Raw genomic sequence first — 22,867 nt, forward strand, 5'->3', positions numbered from 1 at the left:
GCTCTTACCTTAAATCTATGCCTCCTGGTTATTGACCCCTCTACTAATGGAAAAAGTGCCTTCCTATCCACCCTATCTATGCCCCTCATAATCTTATACACCTCTATCAGGTCTCTTCTCAAACTTCACTGCTCCAAGGAAAACAACCCTAGCCTAGCCAATCTTTCCTCATAGCTCAGACCCTCCAGCCCAGGCAGCGTCCTGTAAATCTCCTCTGCACCCTCTCCATTGCAATCACATCCTTCCTATAATGTGGTGTCCAGAACTGCACGCAATACTCCAGTTGTGGCCTAATCAGCGTTTTATACAGTTCCAGCATAACTTCCTTGCGCTTGTATTCTATGCCTTGGCTAATAAAGGCATGTATCCCTTATGTCTTTAGAAGTGACAAATTATTTTAATAGTCATGCATATATCTCTGCAAACACTATAGAAATTGTCATTAATGTTTTTTACTTGATGGCAACGCTGTTAATGTTAGGATTGTTACCAGATTCTACTGTCAACAGCACTGAACAAATATATTTGATACAAGCCTTTGATGGTTATATGACTGTTTTCATCTTGAAACATACTTCTCTCCATTAACCACCGTCTGTCTGGTGTGGATGTATAATGGAGTCCTGCTCGATCCACACAGTCTATTGTCTGATCTCCATAAATGATTCGAAATACCTGACAGATGAGGGCACAATATTCTTCGGCTGAATCCTAGTTCCAAAACAAATTAAGATTATTAATTTTGCCATGCGTCTGTGAAAATTGATCTCAAACCTTTTCATTCTTAGTACAACAAGAACAGCTCACTCTACTGTCCACTGCAAGTATCACTAGGTTGCAGTCCGTTTCTGAATTGGGCACAGCTTCCTGTGGATCAGACAAAGTTCCTGTTGTTTGTCTACGTTCCAAACTGCCACCAGCAGCTACAGCAGCCACTCCAAGACCTAATGTGAGATAAATAGTTGTAATATTCATGCAACCAGATAGAAATTACAGACAATCCTATAATATTAAAATAGTTAAAGGGACTGCAAAGATAAAGTGTGAACAGGAAAGAAAATCTGGTGAATGAAATGAAGGGTGCATGAAAAGCAATTTGTTTTCTTTAATATTCATTGGGTAAGATAAAAGCATTGTGTGTGCTGCTAAGCAGTGCACGCCAAGGGATTGAGATAATGTTATCAACCATTGGAGGAAAACTCAAGCAATTTATTAATGTCATTTTAACCTTGAGATGTGTTATGTCCATGAAACATATGCAGTCTGTGTTTTTCTATATCACACATCTGCAGGGGAAATTTAAAGATAGTTCCAGCAAGTTTTATTTTGCTATGACATCAAGTGCAATAGTGTGGAGTGAAGGAAACATGATTGTATAATGTAACTTGAATTGCAAAGATGGTACAGTGTGTGATTTGCACTGAAATGTTGTTGAGTTGTATAAAAATCTATGTTACGTGGGGAACAGCATACTTTATACACATACTAATATAAAAGTTTATTGAATTACATTCTGAATGAAGCACCTAAATTAAGTGCAGACATGGCTTAATTGTCTGGACCATATTAATTAACATCACAATTACATAATAGAATTTAGCTTCCATGAATTGGATTGGCGGCATTGATTTGGATATTTGGTTACTTAACAAGTGTGTGTTTTTAAAACCAATTTTTTTATCCAATGAGCAAGTTTCAAAGACATGACAGCTTTTAAAGTTTCGTGTTATGAACATTTGTTAGAAGCAAGATTTTTAAAAAAGTAATAATAATCAAAGTGATCAGTGCTGGGGAATGGAACAATTTGCATTTCAGCTATCCAAAGTAGCTGGAGGTCAGGTATAGCCCACCTAGAAATAGGATAAATTCTGCTCCAATACTGCCTCAACTACAACTTCAGAAGAAAATATGCCTATATGGTGTATGTTTTTCCCAGACCAAACATCTTGAGGTCTCTCTGAATGTTATTGCCAATTAGTGCGAAATAATGGGCAGTTTTTGTATTGTGAAATCACCAAAATTTATTTTCACATAGGATTTTTATAGCCCAAAAATGGAAGAGGCTCTTATCCCATGAGTCTAGGCCACCCAAGTCCTTCAGACCAGTGTCCAACCCACTACACCACCCAATGTTTGAGAGGAAAACATATTCTGGCCAGGGCAATGCCACTTCACTCGCAAAAATTTTTTTTTTAGACACACATAATTCTGAAATTTTATTAACATCTTTAAGACATAAATAGTTGGAGTCTTACAGGGCTCCTTCTGAACTGATAGTGGTAATTCTGATCAAGATCTTGGAAAACTGTTGCCGACTTGCACTGAATGTCTTGATGTAAATGAATATACCTGTCTTCAGAATGAGTAGATGCAGTGCATCATCCCTGACATAAGATACAGCAGCAATCTCGTGGGTTGGAATTCTCAGAATCAGCTCTTCATTGTCCCTCCAGGTCAAGAGGAGGCAGCGTGCAGACAAACTCAGAATGGTATCCTGCTCTGCAGTTGTTTGCAAAGGCAGCTGCTTCTGTTGCTGTCAAAGGTAGGATTCTGTATATTTCAATTATTCTTAATTACTTTCTATCTTCTTTTGTTTAAACCTATTATTTTACATAAAATCTACTTAACAACCAAATTCTTTGAGTTTATAAAAGAAACAAATGATCTCAATCAAATTCTATTCAAGCGGAGATAACAATTTCTGTAAATTATACAATATTAACATTCTGAAATATGAACTGACTTTTGAACTGATGGAATAAACCACTTTACTTTGGTAAATTATTCATCAAAAGATCTATGACCTGGAATCTCTTCTTCAAATCAAAATGTATATAAAAAAATTGGTTAACATTAATAATTCTAACCATATAGTTTTATTTAAATCAATTTGATTCAAACAGGGACTGGTAGGGTCTGGCATTCCTTAAGCGACAATATTATCTCAATGATGTCATAAATTTTTCACGTAGCCTCAATTTAAAATTTAAGTCATATTGAAATGCAAAAGTGAATATAAAATAATGTGCTATATTCAAATATTTAATCAATTTTACCTGCCCAGCTTCAGGACTTGAGCTCTCAAGGATTTGAGAACCTGCCTTATCTAGGCTGACACTTCACTGCAGTACTGAGAGAGTGCTGCTTTGTCTGAACCCATGGGCGGAATTTAATTATCTCCATTCGAGGAGTGGACTTGGGGGTAGCAGCCATAGAATCAAGAGGGAAGGCAGGTAGTGGAGTGCCTTTTACCTTCTCAACTTCTCCTTGATTATGCTAGAGGGGGAGGAGGATAAGGAGGGCATTCCCACCCGGAGACCAATTGCCCTTAAGTGACAAATTAATGGCTATTAATTGTCTCTCCTGTCATGGGGTGGGGCCATACTCCAACTGGGGAGACCACCCAGTAAAAGCTGTTGGCCTCCCTGAAGGCTCGGGGGGCTCCTCCAGGGTGGCTTATGGAGGGCCCCCTCACCTGGTGGAAAGGAGCTGCCCCTGCTGAAAAAGTCCCCCTTTGCTCCACAAACACCCCCCACTCCACCTCACCATAGCCTGTTTGAATGTCCCCAGTGAGCGCGACCGACTTGCCTGCACACTGGGAGCCACTTCCATGTTGCTACTCTGAGGCCTGCTGCAGTACTAGCAGTGACCACCGTTCTTGGTGGCACTACAGGGACCGAAGAGCTGCCAGCCCTCTGATTGACTGGGGCTTCCGGAAATTGCCCCCAATTTTCCAGCTGGTGGACTGGGCCCTTGCACAGCCATTAAATTCAGCCCCAGGTCTTTTGGATGAAATGTAAAAGCAAGGCTCCATCTGCTCTCTTGGGTGAACATTAAAACTCCATGGTGCTCTATAAAGAAGAGGATGGGAGTTCTCCCAGTATACTAGTCAACATTTTACCTTCAACCAACATCACTAGACCAGATTGTTTGGTCATGTCATTTGTGGGGCCCTCTTGCTGCATCCAACAATCAACTTGTTCTGAAGCAGATTTGAGTGAACTATCTATATTTGTTAGCCCTTTATGATATAAACTGCTCAGAATATTCTCTAGTATTTGTCCCTTACCCTTGCTGTATCCAAAAGCTGCAGCACTTCAGCTCTGCTTGCTGGATTTAAAGAGCAAGAAACCCATGTCAAGTGACCTAAAAACTGGAGAAAAAGAAAGACAACTTAAAGGAGGGAGCTGGTAAAACTTGGCCCCCGGTTTTATAAAATTACTGGATTCTTTAAAAAGCCTATCGGAATATCCATATGGGGAACTGACTCACACAATGTTTGGCTAAAGTTCTTTTACTGTTGCATCTTCAGTTCAAGTCCAGATTAGATTAATGGAATTAAATCAAACCCTGTCTGTCTCAGTGAAATTAGTCTTAAACCAAGTTGCTCCTTAATCACTGAGAGGTGAGAATACAGATCAATCCATTATTTACACAAATATAGTTTAATTCAGAGGTGGGGGCAGGGGGCAGATAAGATGGAAATTTTTCTAAGGAACAAATAGGCTAGAGATTATTGTTGGCAACAATACTGGATGTTTAAAATAAATACTAGTTCAGACAATTCTAATGCAATAATACATTTTAATTTAATCAAATGCAGATGGAAATCTACATGCCTATAGGAAAAGGAGAATAATATGGGTAAATTTAGACTGCAGAAGTTTACAGAAACCACTACACATCAATGCTAAAGTTGAATTGTAAATTAGCTGCTAAAGCCTGAAAAGACTCTGAAACCTTGTAGCTGTGTCAGATTGGGCCTTGATTGTAGATTCAGGCCGTATTTACATTGTAACAGCAACACTGGTGCAAAACCAGATTATTTCACACTACTATTGGAAGTGCAATAGACTAAAGGACACGTGCAGATCACAACTGGAGTTATTCTCTGTGTGATGTTAAACTAATCTTGAACCAAGACTATTCTCACAGAACAGATAATCAGCACCAATATGTCGGCATACGCCAAAGGACTATGCATTCTTTTCCGTGGGGTGGGATTTTCTGGCTCTGCCCACTGCCGGGATTGTCTGGTCCCATCGAATGTCAGTGGGCTTTTGGCTGGCTCGCCGCATCCACCATGGCAAGGCTGGAAAATACTGGCTGTAGAGCTAATAAAACTGTTAATTTTTGGGTACTGCGCTCTGATTTGTGTTGCATGAAAGCCCACGCATAAGTCAAAATTTTAATTCGTTCTGAAAGAAAATCTTGGAAAGTTATACCTCACCTTATTCAAAGATGATTATTTATACCAAAGTAATCAGACCCGATTTTAATCCATTCAAAAACCATCCCACCCACTGGCATTATGTTAAAATCTGATCCATCATGCCTACAACTGAGACATGCTCCTTCTTTCACCCCTTGACTCCAACCTGTGTCACCATCTTTCTACTATCTCCCTATTTTATCAATATCTTTGGTCAATGCTCTGCTGAACTTTTCTTCTTGTTCCTCCTGGGCTCCAAATGTGCTGTCCTGCATGTTCATCCTTCCTGCATCCTACCTTAATTTGTTCTTTCTCAGGGGTCCCAAGCTGAAAATCTTTACCTCCATCAGATTTACCTTGGCTTTGGTATTTCACTTTGGTTTCTCAATAACAAAACAAAAGATCAAGTTTCCAATATATCATCAGCCAAGATGACAGGTTGCAATTGCTGGAATGGTCCAAGATATACTGTAAAATATTGAATTATGTTATCCACATGTCAATCTGATTATTTTTCCCCTTAGTCTAATTTGGTGAAATTATAGCTGATGTGACAAGTATCCACAGAATGCTACACAGATAAGAAACATCATTGATCACATGTAAAGGAAAATGGCCATGAATAAAGATTTAGATTTTATCATAACTTTAAAGATTTATATGACAGAGTCATTAAACGCAGAAAATGATAAACCTGGGAGTGATCATAGCAATGCAGTTAGAGGCCCAGGAAATGATGTATATTCTGAGACTGAAATGGTTCATGACCGTCAACTAAATTTGAAAATGAGTGTGTCAGTTCAGTGGTGGTGCCCATTCTAGAGCGGAATTTTCTGTGAGGGTGTTTTCTGAGGGGGTTGCAAAATTACACCCATTTGTGTGTCCATTCTGCCCACGGGCAACAATTTTCCCCCGTCGGGGGAGATGTGCGGGATCGGGCGAGGGCAGGCGGGTTCCCGATCGGCGCCCTGGTCAGGGGCACGCTGCCATTTTACGTGGGCGGGCTAATTAAAGCCCGCCCAACATGATGTCCGCTCGGAAGCGCTGTGCGCTCCCTGTCCGGGTGGTGGGGTGGGGGGGGGCGGGGGGCGGGGTGGTGGTTTTCCCTGAACCGGGATTGCGCTCTTTTGCGCACATGCAAAGTGCCGCCTTAGGGAGATCGCTGGAAGTTTTAAAAATTTGTGGAAGTGTGGAAAAAGATTCCTGACATGTCCCCCCATGTGACAATGTCACATGAGCTGGGACATGTCAATTTCTTTTATTTCAACTTTTCACAAACATTTTAAAGCCCTCGTGAAACCTCGTCCCACCCGTGGATGAGGTTTCATGTTTTCTCTAAAGGCTGCCTGGCCTCCTGACCTGCCCGCCAACCTTAAGGTTGGACGGGCAGGTCCTTTAATTGGCTAAATTGCTTTTTTAAAGGCCTTAAGTGTCAGTTGACAGTTCGGCAGGCACGCAGCCGACTCAGCTGTGTGCCCGCCAAACTGAAAGTCTAAATCATCCGGGGTGACATCAGGACACACGCCCGATATCACCCCACGTAATTTTACACGTCAGCGAGTGGGCCTCGCCCCCCATTCGCCAACTGGAAGGTGTAGCCCATGTCTATTTACATCCATATTTCCTGCCAATCTCATTAACATGCATTGGAACAAGTGGAAATCAGTGTTCACAACCAGTGCCCGAGATATTGCTTTTTACAAGGATAAAAATTAATGCTTCAAGTCACCGAACAACCATTCATGCATATTAAGTACAGCATGTTTAAGAATATGCAATTATGGAAGGTTTCCAAATTTTCATATGACTTGTATCCATGTCATAAAAATTCATTCAGACAAACAGAAAATACACTGCAGGTCTCAGTGAGGATATTTACTTTAAAAACTAGTGAAAATACCACACCAAAGCTGCGCCTGTTATTCTGGGATTTTACACCTGCTTTGAACCAATGTGATTGTAAGAAATTCATGTGTAGCTAGGGGTTTGGACATTACAATGAGCAAAAATGCATTTGAGCACAAGGATTGATAGATGGGCATAAAAAAGTATGGAATCAAGGACATAGCATAATTACGTGGCGTAGTTATGGTGGATAGTTCCTTAATTCACTTGTTCTTGGTGCAAAAATATACTGGAAATTCCAACCCACTGTGCAAAGTCTCACTTGATGAGAGTGCATGTAATCCTGGGAAATGGCACTGGAGACCATGAGAGCAGCATCATTAAACATACCCATAGATTGGTACCTTGTAATCACTTCTGTTGTATGTAACATTTTAATATGGTGGGATTTGGTCAAGTTTACAGTTAACAGTTGTTCTCAGTGCAGTTGTTACTTGTGTTCTAATCCATAAAGAGAATTAACAGTTTTCTATTTTTACTGCCACAGATCTAACCATAAAATTTATTTAAAAAAATAAGAAAATTAATTTTCCAATAATAATTTAAAACTATGTGGATTCCATTTCGATCATCAGAAGGCTATGTGAATAAAAAAATATTTGTATAGATGTTTTAATTATCATATCAAAAACGTAGGTGAGGTTTTAGATAGTTTTCATGCATGTAAACTTTTATGGTGGGTGTGGGCAAGGCTTATGGACTGAGGTGCAGCAAAAAAAATAAAATGCGATCTCCCCTTTTTATCCTGTTATGTTTGGCAATTTGTGTAAAAAAACACTTTGGCCAGAATTTCCGTCCCCGTCGGGCATCATGGTGGGCGTGAACAGACAATATGGCAGGAAGGCCAAAAATCAGTTTCACAACATCGTGAAACCAGTTTGTGATCGTCTCCTCCACCCATCAATGATGGGCCGTGTTTTTCACCGCCAGATGTCGGGAACCTTATTTTACTACATCTGCTTATCATTATTAGCCCTGCTCGCTGGAATCATCCCCCACCGCGCTGGATCATCCGAGCATGTTGGAGTAATTGTACACCGACGCGTTTCACCACAGCATTTAAATCATGTGCACCTGGCAAGCTGAACCTTGAGAGGAACTCAGAGGTGCGTGCACACAAATGGTTTGCAGCGCTCACAGGGGCAGCCCATTGGACCTCAAGGTTGAGGCGCTACGCATTCAGGTGAGGGCACAGGCAAGTCGCTTTTTTCTGGCTGGCTGACAGTGCAGTGCCAGGGCAAGGGCTGCACTGCAGTTGGAGCAAGTTGTGGGAGGCAAGGCAGCCCGGCTTGACGGTAGTGTACAAGCACACTTAGGGTTGTGGTGGGTGGAGCAGGGGCAAGTGGTGGCCACTTGCGTGGCGCATTAGGGAAACCTTGTATTAAGTGACCAGTCCTTCACAGCTGAGATAATTCAGGCACAGCCACATTGATATGATTGGAGCCGGGCCTCTAACTTATCTGCCCACTCAAGCAACGCAGAGGCATCAAAATACCATTAAATGATCCAGAACTTTTGACCCCTCGGGCACAAACTGCAAACTAATGAGTGTTTTAGTGCACTGCAGAACAATTGGACGACTGAGGAAGCTGTACATTCTCCTTGTGGAAGCTGGCCATGGTGGAGGTGCTTACAGCCCCAGGCGATGTCATCATCCCAGTTTGGACCAGTCTCCTCCATGGTTCAAGGTAACAGTGCAGCTTTGCAGCGCGGGTTAGGAGAATGCCTGCATCTGAGCTGAGAGCACAGCATGCAGCCCAATGGGAGAAGCTGCTACATATCGGTCAGGTGGAGTGGGGTAGAGTTTCGGGCAGCCAAGCAGCACACTAAACTCTGGCCATCCAAGTGGTGGACTGCGCTCTCTGGGGTGTGTTAAGGGGCCTTCAAACTTAACCAAACTTAACTACACCCATGTGTCTCTCTTTCATCCTGCAGGAGGAGTACATTAGGAGCATGGAGCCTAATGAACTAGCTGTATGCCTCATGGCATACAGAGAGCAGAGATGAAGGAGAAGAGAGTGACGGAAGGGCTTGGCTGGACAGAGGGAGGAGCAGCACCCTCAAGAAGAAGGGGCAGCTGGGGCTCCTGCGCACGACACTGAAGAGCCACAGTGAGCCATCGCTGGTTGGAGCCTAGCTAGACACGGTCAAGAGGCAACACTTATCACTCCTGCAGATGACCGAGAACCAGCGTTGCTGAAGACTGCATATGGTTAAGGAACTGGTCGGTCACATCTGCCATTTGCTGCAGGATTTGGCTACCCGTGGGCATGGAGGGCATCCACTGCCAGTGCGAAAGAGTGCACTCTCGGCTCAGGGACCCCCCCCACCCGGGACCCCACCACCCCCCTGTCACCTGCACAAGGAGCGTATAGCGGACATCATGCCAATTAAGGCCTGCCTACATAAAATGGTGACGCGCCCCCGATTGGCATTGCCGATTGGAGGTGCGCCCGCACATGTCCGCTCCTGAACTTCCCCCCCAACGGATGCCATGTGGCACTCAGATCTCTGTGGCAACAAGCGCTCAAAGGGCTTCCCTTCGCTGAATGCTCAGCTGGGGTGTGACCACCACAAACGCATCCTGTAGGTCTGCACATTAGTAGTATTAGTGTGGAACAAAGAAATGGTGGAGGAACTGAATAGGTACTTTGTGTCAGTCTTCACAGTGGGAGACACGAGTAACATCACCAAAGTTCAAGAGAATCGGGGGCGGGGGGGGGTGGGGGGGTGGGGGGGGGGCGGTGGTGGAACGCAGATGTGAGTATGGTGGCCATTACCAAGGAGAAGGTGCTAGAAGAACTGAAAGGCCTAAAGGTGGATAAATCACCTGGACCAGATGGATTACACCCCAGAGTTCTGAAGGAGATAGCTGAAGAGATAGTGGAGGCGTTAGTGGTGACCTTTCAGGAATCACTGGAGTCAGGGAGGGTCCCAGAGGACTGGAAAATCACTAATGTAACTCTCCTGTTTAAGCAGGGAGTGAGGCAAAAGACGGGAAATTATAGGCCGATTAGCTTGACCTCGGTCGTTGGTAAGATTTTAGAGTCCATTATTAAGGATGAGATTTCAGAATACTTGGAAGTGCATGGTAAAATCGGGCAAAGTCAGCATGGTTTCATCAAGGGGAGGTCATGCCTGACAAATCTGTTAGAATTCTTTGAGGAGGTAACGAGTAGGTTAGACAAAGGAGACCCAATGGATGTTATCTACTTGGACTTCCAGAAGACCTTTGACAAGGTGCCGCACAGGAGGCTGCTCAGTAAGATAAGAGCCCATGGTGTTAGAGGCAAGGTACTAGCATGGATAGAAGATTGGCTGTCTGGCAGGAGGCAGAGAGTGGGGATAAGGGTGAATTCTCAGGATGGTGGCCGGTGACTAGTGGAGTTCCGCAGGGGTCAGTGTTGGGACCACAACTTTTCACTTTATACATTAATAATCTAGATGAAGGAACTGAGGGCATTCTGGCTAAGTTTGCAGATGATACAAAGATAGGTGGAGGGACAAGTAGGATTGAGGATCAGGGAGGCTGCAGAAGGATTTGGACAGGTTGGGAGAATGGGCAAAGAAGTGGCAGATGGAATACAACATGGGCAAGTGTGAGGTCATGCACTTTGGTAGGAAGAATAGAGGCATAGACTATTTTCTAAATGGGGAGAGAATTCAGAAGTGCAAAGGGACTTGGGAGTCCTAGTCCAGGATTCTCTTAAGGTTAACTTGCAGGTTGAGTTGGTAGTTAGGAAGGCAAATGCAATGTTGGCATTTATTTCGAGACTAGAATATAAAAGCAGGGATGTGCTGCTGAGGCTTTATAAGGCTCTGGTCAGACCACATTTAGAATATTGTGAGCAATTTTGGGCCCCGTATCTCAGGAAAGATGTTTTGGCCCTGGAGAGGGTCCAGAGGAGGTTCATGAGAACGATCCCAGGAATGAAAGGCTTAACATATGAGGAACATTTGAGGACTCTGGGTCTATACTCGATGGAGTTTAGAAGGATGAGGGGGGATCTGATTGAAACTTACAGAATACTGAAAGGCCTGGATAGAGTGGACGTGGGCCAGATGTTAGTAGGAGAGTCTAGGACCCGAGGGCACAGCCTCAGAGTAAAGGGAAGACCTTTTAGAACAGAAATGAGGAGAAACTTCTTTAGCCAGAGAGTGGTGAATCTATGGAATTCATTGCCACAGGAGGCTGTGGAGGCCAGGTCATTGAGTGTATTTAAGACCGAGATAGATAGGTTCTTGATTGGTAAGGGGATCAAAGCTTATGGGGAGAAGACAGGAGAATGGGGTTGAGAAACTTATCAGCCATGATTGAATGGCGGAGCAGACTTGATGGGCTGAATGGCCTAATTTCTGCTCCTATGTCTTATGGTCTTATTGAGTTGCACTCCATCATGTAGGCATAGATGACATCCATCAATGGCTAAGCGAGAGGGTGACAGGGCACCTTAACGTCATTCCAGGTATCCCTTCTCCTCAAGGAGTCAGCCAGGGACCCTTGGACATCCAGAGGGATGAGGAACAGCAGTTGGACACCCTGGGGACATCCACCCAATTGACTCCAAGAGTGTCCAGCCCATCCCAATCCCCTCTAACTGTGCTCCCATCAGCTGCACATCCACAGGCCAGGGGGGGGGGGGGGGCACCTGCCCCACAGAAAGAGGTCCAAAGCCCTCCAGGTCTTAGCTCTCCAGAGGACACCCACAAGGCCATCTCAAACAACAGGGCATTGCAGTAAGCAGGCTGCCTCCTGCTCAGCTGTGGATGTCAGGGATGCACCAGGATGTAGCAGTTGGGTTAGGAAGATTAAGAAATACTAGGAGCGCAAGGATTGCACAGATGTTCACAATCTGTATATCATGTCCACAAGTGTAAATAGATTTGCACCCATTCCACTTCTCCTGGTCTGTATCCCTTTGATGAAATGTTTTGTGATCAATGAATTTTCACACATTTCTGTCCCCCCTGCCCCTCCACCATCTTTTTGCAAATGTCCCATCATGTGCTTCAGCTTGATGTTGTCACCTCATGACGGTGTCTGTCTGTTCTCTGCTCAGTGTCAACATCAGTGAATTGTAAGCCTCAAAAAACTATGTGCTTGCCCAAGGCATCTCTGGGACCTGCTTTAGAGGTTAACATAACCTTCAGTCATGACGATGTAAGATGAAGGCTCATGTAGTCATCCAATGCAGTGACATTGTAGAATGATCAGTGTGTTTGGTAGATGATAAAATGTAGAGGTGCATGAAGACAGGGCATCTTTCATTGACCTCCATATACTGTCCGTCAGCCTTGCTTATGGTCTATAAGCCCAAGCTCTGCACTCGTATGCGCTCATGTCTGCCTGCAGATTCTCTAATGTCTGTCTGAAAATGTTAAAAGGACCCCAATATTAGTGCCCATCTTCCCACTTCCATGTTTCTGAGATGAAAACATCGCCGACATATTTTTATCGGCCATTTCCAGTTACATGTTTAAAGGTTAGTGACCTAGCTGTTATGTGCATTTTCCTATGTGGCTACCATGGTCATGGGAGGATGCAGTGCAGGGCCATAAATTCTGGCTGGTGTCTCCTGACATAATCCCTCTGTGAGTTCCCAGATGCTCAATCCTAACGATTATGTGGAACCAACAATGGCATCATTGTGGCTGGTTTCTGTGTGCATATGTCAGGCTGCAGTTGTGAAATGGGCTAAGAGTGAGGACAGATAGTAGCTGATGTGTATTCCTTATCATGTACCACTTGGGACCTTGAAGGCTACATGGTGTGTCTGCCTTTTCGGTAGCGCAAAGGCCAGGGCTGAGCAAGAGGGCAAAATTGGAGTCAAGATGGCAGCATGTTCCAGTGTGGCACGCGGGTATCATCAGAACATGGTGTTCATGAAGTGTCTGAGGTCAATTGAAAGGTGAAATGAACTGCAGCCCTGCACCCTTCGCTGAGAGCGATGGATGACTGTATCCTGAGGATGTATGTGATGATGAGGACTGAGTACGATGAGTAGGCATCCACACTTATCTTGCCTAGTCGGCTGGCAGAGACCAAAAACTGCATTATGGTATCACAATCAAACTCACATATGAAGGCGATGTGCACTAAGTGGAGATGGACCTCCTTGAGGCGCCTTGTCATAATGCTGGCATACTGCCACAAGCGCACTGAGGATTGCAGTGCTGCTCCTGACCATCTGTGCACACAAAAAGTCCTGTTGTAGATATGATCACATTACAGAAAGGCTACGTGCTCCGAGCTTCCTAGGATGAGGAGGTAGTGATGCAAGAGCGTAAATACTCATTCAGTGGCTGAAGTAGATTGTTGAGATGAGGAGGAGAGCAACTAAGATGGTAAAATGGACTCAGCATGGAGGACATTGGTAAAAGTGGATCATCATAGCTAATCATCATCATCCTCCGGGAACTCGGTGGCTATTAGAATTGCACGTGCACACCTGCCTCATCTGGCCAGTAAAAAGGCCTCTTCCCCTGCTCCCTCATCTTCCTCGCCCTTATTGTTCTCAGCCATCTCAACGTCCTCATCATTGGAGGGCATGTGCAGCTCCTTCATCTCAGCATCTGGCAAGTCATCCCCCCTGTGTAGGGTGTAGCAAGGCACAAAGATGTGTGAGAGCCTCTGGGGAGTGAACTGGAGAGCGCAACTTGACCTGTCCAGGCATCAGAATCACATCTTCAGGATGCCAATAGTTTGTTCTATCAATGAGCATGCAGAGGCATGAGCAGCGTTATACCCTTCCTCAGAGGCACTTTCAGGCTGCCGGTTGGAAACATAAGCCCCAGCTTTAGTGGGTAGCATTTGTCCCTGAGGAGCAACCCTGGATGCGCTGAAGTCCCTTAAAGATCTGCGGAACCTGCGATTGACTCAAGATGTAGGAGCCATGGCAACTTCCCGGGTATCTGGCACATAGCTGCGTAATGTGTTCCTGGTGGTTGCAAACCAGCTGCATATTGAGAGAGTTTCTTTGATGAATTGAAGTGGCTGCTGCCAGGGAGCTTTTATAGCCACATGTGTGCGGCCTGCACCTGTGGGAATCCGGAAATACCAACAAAGCCCAGAGCTCTCGCAGCCTGGCCGGCTTCACCTTGAGAGAACTTTAAGTAATTGTGTGCCTTGCTAAATACGGCATCCATCACCTCCTGTATGCACTTGTGTGTAGAAGCTTGAGAGGTCCCAGGGAGGTACCAGTGGACCCCTGGAAGGAGGCACATACAAAGAAGTTCAGAGCAGCAGTGACTTTGAGAGCCACAGGCAATGGATGTCCTCCTAGTCTCTGCGCCTTCAAATCCACTTGGAAAATGTGGCCGATGTGAGTCACCAGGCTCCTAGACAACCGGAGGCACTGACTCTCACTCCTCTTGAGGTATGAGAAACGTCTTCTGTCCACTCATGATCTGGCTCAATGGCTCTGTGAGCCTCAGCTTCTGGGATCTGAAGGGGTCCCACTGCCCCTTGCTCATCAGGGTGACCCTCTTCCCTTTGCTATAGCCTGTGTGCCAGGAAGAACGCCACATTAGCTGGTCCATCCATCTTTCCCTTGTAACCATCTTTGCAGGAACACTGAACAGAGGCATGAGTGAGCATTAGCCTTCAAAGGACATCTTCCTCTCGCTGACTAGAGAGTGACTGTGGTGCCAATGGGTTACTTCAATTCCAGCCAGTCCCTTGGCAGCACTATTACAGCCTTCAATATTACCTGAAATGCTCTCATCTCAGCACACACCCCGACCCCCCAACAGACGTTACTGCAATGACAGTGCTTAGGACGGGCGCTTGAATCTGCAAGAGTTCTGCCAGACAATGGAAGCCTCAGACAGGGCACTCTGAGACTGCATCATTGGTTTACACAGCAGCCCAAACGACCAGTGAGGGAATGAAAGTATTTTAAGTGGGGTGGGAGAGGTTCCCATCTCTAAACCTGCCAGCTGGCAAGATTTAGAGGTGTTATGGCCAATAGGCATCTGCATTTTGTCCCCTTGTCTATTGGTGCCTTCTTAAAATGGGGATTTGCCAAGAATGGGACGAAGGGTTTTGGCAAGGGAATCGTTTAATGGCCCAATTATAAATTACTCTCGCATGAAAGCATCACAACAGTTAAGGCTCCAGATTTCCTCAATTAGGTTTGGAATGCTCCTAACATGTCTCAGCTGTGCCTTCCTTTTCATTTGAAAATTTGGAACTTAGGAGGGTACCCCTTCAACTGGCCAACATGCGCAGTGGTTGACTCCTCCCACAAGCCCTGAGAGCCTCTCCTGCAGATGTTTTTCAGACTCTCTTTTTCAACTGTGCCATAGATTCGGGTTGGAAAATGGTGGTGCTGAGGTTCTATTTCGAGACCAGCTTCGACCCTCCCCATGTGACTGTGGAATCCCTCCTGTCGTCCTGGAGGAGCTTAATTCTCAGGTTTCCCTCCCTCCACTCTCCTTCTTTTCCCTCTAATCCTTGATCCCCTAGTCATAGTTGTGGATATCCCTGTCCTACCTCCTGAACTCTTTGTTGTTGATGTCCCCATGCCCCATGTAGACCATGCACTGTCACATACAGAGACTGTCTCCAAGAGACCATCGAGTGCCCCCACCCTACATTAATTGTTTCCCATTTACAGGATGCAGATGCCTCACCTGACTGTGGCAGTGCCATTTGCATGCCAGTATGAAGCCTGAAACCTCCAGGACTGATGTGTGTGTGCGTGTGTGCATGTGTGCGTGTGTGGCGGGTGGTGGTGGTGAGGGATGGGTGGGTGGACACAATGCCCTGCGCGCACCATGCTGGACACGAATGACCCAGGACTGAAAGGCCAGCCCCTTTCCTTGATAGGGACAAGGACATTCTTTCTAACCTCAGCCGTCTAAATTGTGGACTTCTGCACAGGACTGTGTTTCTATTCTGGCCCCAAGTACATTTCTCCCCACAACCCTCACCTCCCACCCCCTCCCACACTAAGTCATCTGTTTGTGGGCACTCTTCCCCAGTCAAACCTTTGCCCTGCAGCTCCTTCCCTTGCCTCTGTATTCTACGACACCACGCTGTCCTCAGTCAAGCCTTTGTCCTCCAGCTCTTTTCACCATCACCCAACCCATTTCCCTTACCCTCAGCCTTACTGCTGCCCTGGAATGGTGAACCATGCCTCTGAACCGACCTTGACTTCCTGCTGGTCTTGCGTGCGCAGCCCAGCACGGAGTCAGAGCAGCCACGAGTGCAACACGTTAGTTGAACGTGTCTCGAAGATACGAGTGAAGTGCAGGTTGACAGGTGCTTACATCTGATTGTGAATCATGCCGGTCTAATGAGAGGCCGAATTGGGCTTCTGATCAGGAGTGGGGCCATGATTCTAGCGAGCTAACTTCATAAAGAGTATTCATGAAATTTAAATCCATGCAAATATCATTCCCAACATGGCGTGACGGGAGACAGCCATTAAAGTCGGGAGTGGACAATTGCATCCTGTTCTTACGTTGACAGGAAACTGACTTTTTGCCTTCCTCCACATTTTCCAGACCTGCCCACCATTATGCCCACTGCTAGTGGGACTGGAAAACTCGGCTCATAGATCCCCAAAGACACCACATGTGGCTCATTGAAAATGTGTTCTAAAAGTTAAATGTAAAGAATCAGGTTGACTGTGGCACAGAAGGAGTGATTTTATTCTATGCTGTTGCCTCCTGGTTTATTCACCTTTATATTTTTTCTAACTCAAAGCCTGTTGCTCACACACTGCAGCTACATTTTGTAACCAGTTTTTTGTTTTATATTAAAACCAGTTCATAACCAGCAATTACGTCTAAACCATCCTAGCATGATTAAAATCCTGCACATGTATTCAAATGTACGGTTATAATACTTCCGTGGGGACAAACAAGATGTTGTATGTTTGTCAGAGGTTTCATTGTGCCAAACAATTGTCTGAATGTGAGGTAAGATTAAGAAGTAAACATTTTCATACTCCACACCTTTCAGCAGGAACACCACCATATGTTAATTGTTTGTCAATTACATGTTAAGGTTTGTAAATGACATATCAATTACATTGTTCAAGTTAAAAGAAACAGGTGATGGGCATTAATTGTCTTTGAGCATATGTAAATAGAGGACACACCCGCCTCATTTATTGATTTTAGTTTAATTTATTGATTTTTGTTTTACTTAAGATAGTATAAATAGGGGATAGCTGGGACACTGGGTTGAGTGGGAGAAGAGCTGTGAGCCTAAACAACTCAATAAACTATCTTGAAAAAGGAGAGCTCTGTACTTAGTTTTGGCTTCACCGGTCAGCTTGGATCCTATTAACACCATATACCACATCTTTCAATAGAAAATTCCAGTACATACCAACCTTCTAATTAAAAAAAAACTCACCATATACCCCACCTTTCAATAGCAAATTCCACCATATACAACACCTTTCAATAGTAAACCCTACCAGGTACCACATCTTACTATAGAAAACCTCAGCTTTCAATGGTAAATTTCACCACAAAACCACAGGTTTCAATAACAAATCACACCATATACTACATAATTCAGCACAAAACAGTACTATGTGCCATATCTTTCAATAGGAAATTCCATTGCATAGTATACCTTTTAATAGCAAATCCACCAAATATATCACGTCTTTCAGCTTATTATTAACTAATGATTAACTGTATCTTTTCAAAAGAAAATATAGAATCACAGAATTTTATAGTATGGAAGGAGGCCATTTGCTCTTGATGCTTTACCCAAATCCCTGAAAGAGCTTCCTGCTAATCCACTTCCCCTCATATATGTTTAGAGATTTTAAATATAAATTTATCCATTTATCTATTGTATTATGGATTCTGCTCGCACCACTATATCTTGTATAGCATTCCATGTCGTCACAACCAGAAACAGAGCCAATAGTTACAATGGTTACACTAGGGATCATTTATAGCCATTTAGCCATTTATAACATTAACTCTGCAGGTTTAATTTTGTACTTCGAATCATAGAGATTACAACACAGAAAGAGGCAATTCAGTTCATCAGGTAGACAGTTCTTTAACTGGAGCTGTTTGTTCTAATCCCAATTTTTGTCCTTTTCTCATAACCTTTTACAATTATTTTCAATCTAAGTAGACAGTTTATTAGTCAATAGCTTATTCAGTACCCAAAACACCTAGAGACATGAGGTTATGAAACCAAACCTACTTTAACCTCTTTCTCAAGATAATCGTGCAGCAGGATCTCAGGATCTATCAGGTAATCTGGAGGGAAGAGAGGGATAGAATGGAGAGGTCTCCTGTATACATTGCTTCTGTCCTGCTGTCTCCGGTTCTTGTCGGCTTTGGGAAATACCAGCCTCTTGATAGGAGATACAAATCCCTGAAAATGATGAGAAACCTAATTATCATAACTTTAAAACAATTGTTTTAAATATCTCTCCAAACACACTCTGAAAAGGTGATGATTAAGATTTTAGAAATAAAGGCAACACAAGTTATAAGCAAGGTACCCTAAATTGTTGAAGTCGCAACCAGGAAATTTGGAAGGGTTTTTCACTACAAGAGCCATTGCTCTATTCTCACTTGCCTGTTTCCTCCACATACATTAATATTCCTCTTTTTCAGGCAATTATCTAATTATTTATTTAAATAATTTAAAGGCTCTGTTTCAACAAGTTTATGACAAAACAATTTCACATTCCAACCACCCTCTTTCTGATATTTATTCATGTAAAGATGTCCGTATTTCATAATTACATTGTATACATTTTGATAATACATAAGCAATGGAACAAATCCATCTGAATAAATCTACAACATGTACAGCAGAAAATGTCTGACCATTTATATCGACAATATAAAGTATAAGATTCATTGTTTGCCACTTGAAAACTGGCACAACTATAATAACAGTCACACATTGTGACACAATTTCTGATTATTCATTGCTACCTCCTATTATTTATCTATGTCAAACTGCATTCAAAATGTAGTTTTTATAACAATCACTAAAGGGCTTTGTAAGTTTTAAAACCTACGTGTGGAAAGAACAATAAATATGCATTGGTTTAAGGTACGTAATCAGCCTAAGGATATAAAAAGGGAAATAACATTTTGACAGCAGCTTATTAATTTATCAGAACATTCAAAAATATTTCACATATAATGAACTACACTTAAAGTTTTATTTGAAATGTTGTTTTGCACTCAGGAATATCCAATGAGACACATGAGCATCATTAAACTGATTGGGAAGAATATTGGATAGAGAAGCAAAAGGACAATACTGTAAGACCATAAGACATAGGAGCAGAAGTAGGCCAGTCGGCCCATCGAGTCTGCTCCGCCATTCAATGAGATCATGGCTGATCCGATAATCCTCCATTCCACTTTCCTGCCTTTTACCCATAACCCTTGCTTCCCTTTCCTGATTAAAAATCCGTCTATCTCAGCCTTGAATATACTTAACGACCCAGCCTCTACAACCTTCTGTGGTAAAGAATTCCATAGATTCACTACCCTCTGAGAGAAGAAATTCCTCCTCATCTCTGTCTTAAATTGGTGACCCCTTACTCTGAGATTATGCCCTCTGGTCCTTGACTCTCCCACAAGGGGAAACAACCTCTCAGCATCTACCCTGTCAAGCCCCCTAAGAATATTACATGTTTCAATGAGGTTGCCTCTCATTCTTCTAAACTCCAATGAGTACAGGCCCAACCCACTCAACCTCTCCCCATAAGAAAATCCCTCCATACCCAGGATCGACCTAGTGAACCTTCTGTGGACTGCCTCCAATGTCAGTATATCTTTCCTTAGATAAGGGTGCCAAAACTGTTCACTATGTGTGGTCTAACTAGTGCCTTGTTTAAGTACTATATTATGCTCCTTCCCCTTCTTTCAATACTGCCAGAAAATTGTGCACATCCTCCTGAATTGTTGGCTGGTAGGGGTGGGTGGTAGTGGGGTGCTGGATTTCACACTTTCTCAGTACTGCTCTGAAATGTCAGCTTAGGTTATGTGCTCAAGTGCTGGAGCAGACTTAAGTCCACATCCTTCTGACTCAAAGGCAAGATGCTATTAAGTGAAGCAAGCTGGAAATGATATTCAGAAACCATTCAAGTTTTGACTTATGGGCTATTTTATGAATTACTGCTTTGTAACTCACTGCCTGGCATCTACCCTTGTATATAAAATGTATTTTGACACACTAAATGGCCCTGATCTTCTGGTCCAATTGGTGGTGAACACAGACATTCACTGCTATTGAGGGTTGCAATGGGAGTTGTTCCTGGGAGTTGATTTATGTCCAAACCCGCATTTTCTGGTTTGTCAGGTATGGTTCCATCAGAGCCCACCCTGATGGTTCCCCGTGCAAGATCTTTCAGTATGTAAACTTGGATTTTTGCCATGATACTTACACTGTTTTAACCCTAATTTAATAAGGTGTAAAGCCTGCTAGGAGTACATGTCTTTAGATTCAGAGGATTGTCCAGCACCCTGTACATCCAGCACTGCTGAACCCCCTCCTGGCAAAGCTCACCCCCACCTCTCCTCTTCTCACCCACTCCCATGTCCCTGACACTGGTCAGCTTTACCTGCACACTTGACACTGCTCAACCCCCTCCTGGGACTGCTCACCCCCACACGCCCTCATTTATCACCAACTCCCACACCCCCGACACTGCTCAACCCCCTCCTGGCACTGCTCACCCCCATCCTCCTCACCGCTCACACGGTTCCACACTCCTGACACTGCTCAACCCCTTTCCACACCCCCGATACTGCTCAACCCACTACCGACACCTCTCACTCTCACCCCCCTCACTGCTCACACAGTCCCACACTGCTGATACTGCTCAACACCCTCCCGACACTTCTCACCCCCACACTTCCTCACTGCTCACCCACTCCCACACCCCAATACTGCTCAACCCCCTACTGACACTGCTCACCCCAACCTCCTCACTGCTTTTACAGTCCCACACTCCTGACACTGCTCAACCCCCTCCTTACACTGCTCACCCACTCCCAAACATCCGATACTGCTCAGCCCCACCTGCATCCCTGACACCATTCAATGTCTTTCTGACACTGCTCAACCCCCACTCGCCAAAATTACTCCAGCATCCCGAACACTGCTGACCACCCACTCCCCAACACTGCTGACCCAACTCCCGACATTGCTCACCTGCTCCTGCATCCCCGACACTGCCCAAACATCCCTGCACCCCTGACTCCCGCCTTGGCTCCATAACACGGGGCTGGTGGAATCCAAGAGTTTCAAATCATATGTGCTGTAAATCTCAAAGTGTAAGAATTGAATATCTTTTCATCATTGTAACACAAAAACAAACCAACAGTAAAGATTGCACAGGGAAAATAGTTCAGAAAACAACTTTGCTTTTACAGTTGCAAAATGGGAACATGAAAGTAAATGTTTGCAAACAGAGGATTATTCAAGCATGAAATGTTTTATCATAATGGTTATTGAGACAGAGACTGTAACATTATTTAAAAGTATAAATGTTTGAAAAGGATGTGGGGATTAAGTAAGCAGGTAGAGATTTACAGCACATTGATTTGCAAGCACCAGCACATGCACAACGGGTGAAATTATCATCTGTTATGTTGTAAATACTATGATTATAAAAGAAATTCAATAACAGAAATCAGATTAAGGAGATGAATGCGTGGCTCAAAGACTGGTGTGGGAGAAGTGGGTTATGGTTCATAGGGCACTGGGATCAGCATTGGGGAAAGTGGGATTTCTACCTTTGGGATGGTCGACGCCTGAACCGTGCTGGGACCGGTGTTCTTGTGGGCCGCATAACTAGGGAAGTAGAGAGGATTTTATACTAAGTAGTAGGGGCAGGGGATCAAATTCGGGAAGATGTGGTAAATCAAAGAGTAGAGGCAAGACAAAAGAGAAAGGTATTATGGGAAATGAAAAACAGACCGTAACAGGAAGAGATAGAGAGTACAAATCTAACTGTAAATCAACAGATGAGACTGGAGGTTATAAGAATAATAAACGGATAAAACTAAAGGCTCTGTACCTGAATGCACAAAGCATTCGAAACAAAACAGATGAACCGAGAGCACTCATAGAAATAAATAAGTATGATTTGATAGCCATTACAGAGACATGGCTGCCGGAGGACATGGATTGGGATCTGAATATATGAAGGGTACAGGATATTTATAAAGGACAGGAAGCAAGGAAAATGTGGAGGGGTGGCTCTGTAAGTTAATGATGGTATTAGCACAATAGACAGGGATCACCAAAGTTCAGAAAATCAAGATGTGGAAACGGTTTGGTTAGAGATGAGAAATGGTAAAGGCAAGAAGTCACTTTTGGGAGTCGTACATAGACTCCCTAACAGTAACCATATGGTAAGGTGGAGCATAAAGGTAGAAATAATTGGAGCTTGTCAGAAAGTCACAGCGATAATCATGGGAGATTTTAATCTATGTATAGACTGGAAAAGTCAGATAGGCAAAGGTACCCTCGATGAGGCGATCATAGAATGTTTTCGGGATAGTTTCTTAGAACAGCATGTCCTGGAGTCAACCACAGGGGAGGCTATGCTATACCTGGTATTGTGCAATGAGATAGGATTAATTAATGACCTCAGTGAAGGCACTCCTAGATAGCAGTGACCATAATATGTTTGAATTTTACATTAATTTTAAGGGAGAGAGGAGTGGGTCTGAGACCATGTTTTTAAACTTAAATAAGGGCAATTGTGAGGGCATGAAAGTAGAGTTGGC

At 43.9% G+C, this 22,867-nt stretch overlaps 1 protein-coding gene across 1 annotated transcript in view; it reads right to left on the reverse strand.

The window, feature by feature from the left end:
- Nucleotides 1-22,867, reverse strand: part of ccm2l (CCM2 like scaffold protein) — a 49,283-nt gene that overhangs the window by 19,223 nt on the left and 7,193 nt on the right. The window contains exons 2-6 of the mRNA XM_041204943.1: nucleotides 18,303-18,476; nucleotides 4,070-4,153; nucleotides 2,350-2,533; nucleotides 808-944; nucleotides 576-711 (exon numbers count right to left, since the gene is read on the reverse strand). Of these exons, the coding sequence (XP_041060877.1) occupies nucleotides 576-711; nucleotides 808-944; nucleotides 2,350-2,533; nucleotides 4,070-4,153; nucleotides 18,303-18,476 (715 nt within the window). The remainder of the gene's footprint in view (nucleotides 1-575; nucleotides 712-807; nucleotides 945-2,349; nucleotides 2,534-4,069; nucleotides 4,154-18,302; nucleotides 18,477-22,867) is intronic.

This window comes from Carcharodon carcharias, chromosome 14 (assembly GCF_017639515.1).
Source record: "Carcharodon carcharias isolate sCarCar2 chromosome 14, sCarCar2.pri, whole genome shotgun sequence".
NCBI lineage: Eukaryota > Metazoa > Chordata > Chondrichthyes > Lamniformes > Lamnidae > Carcharodon > Carcharodon carcharias.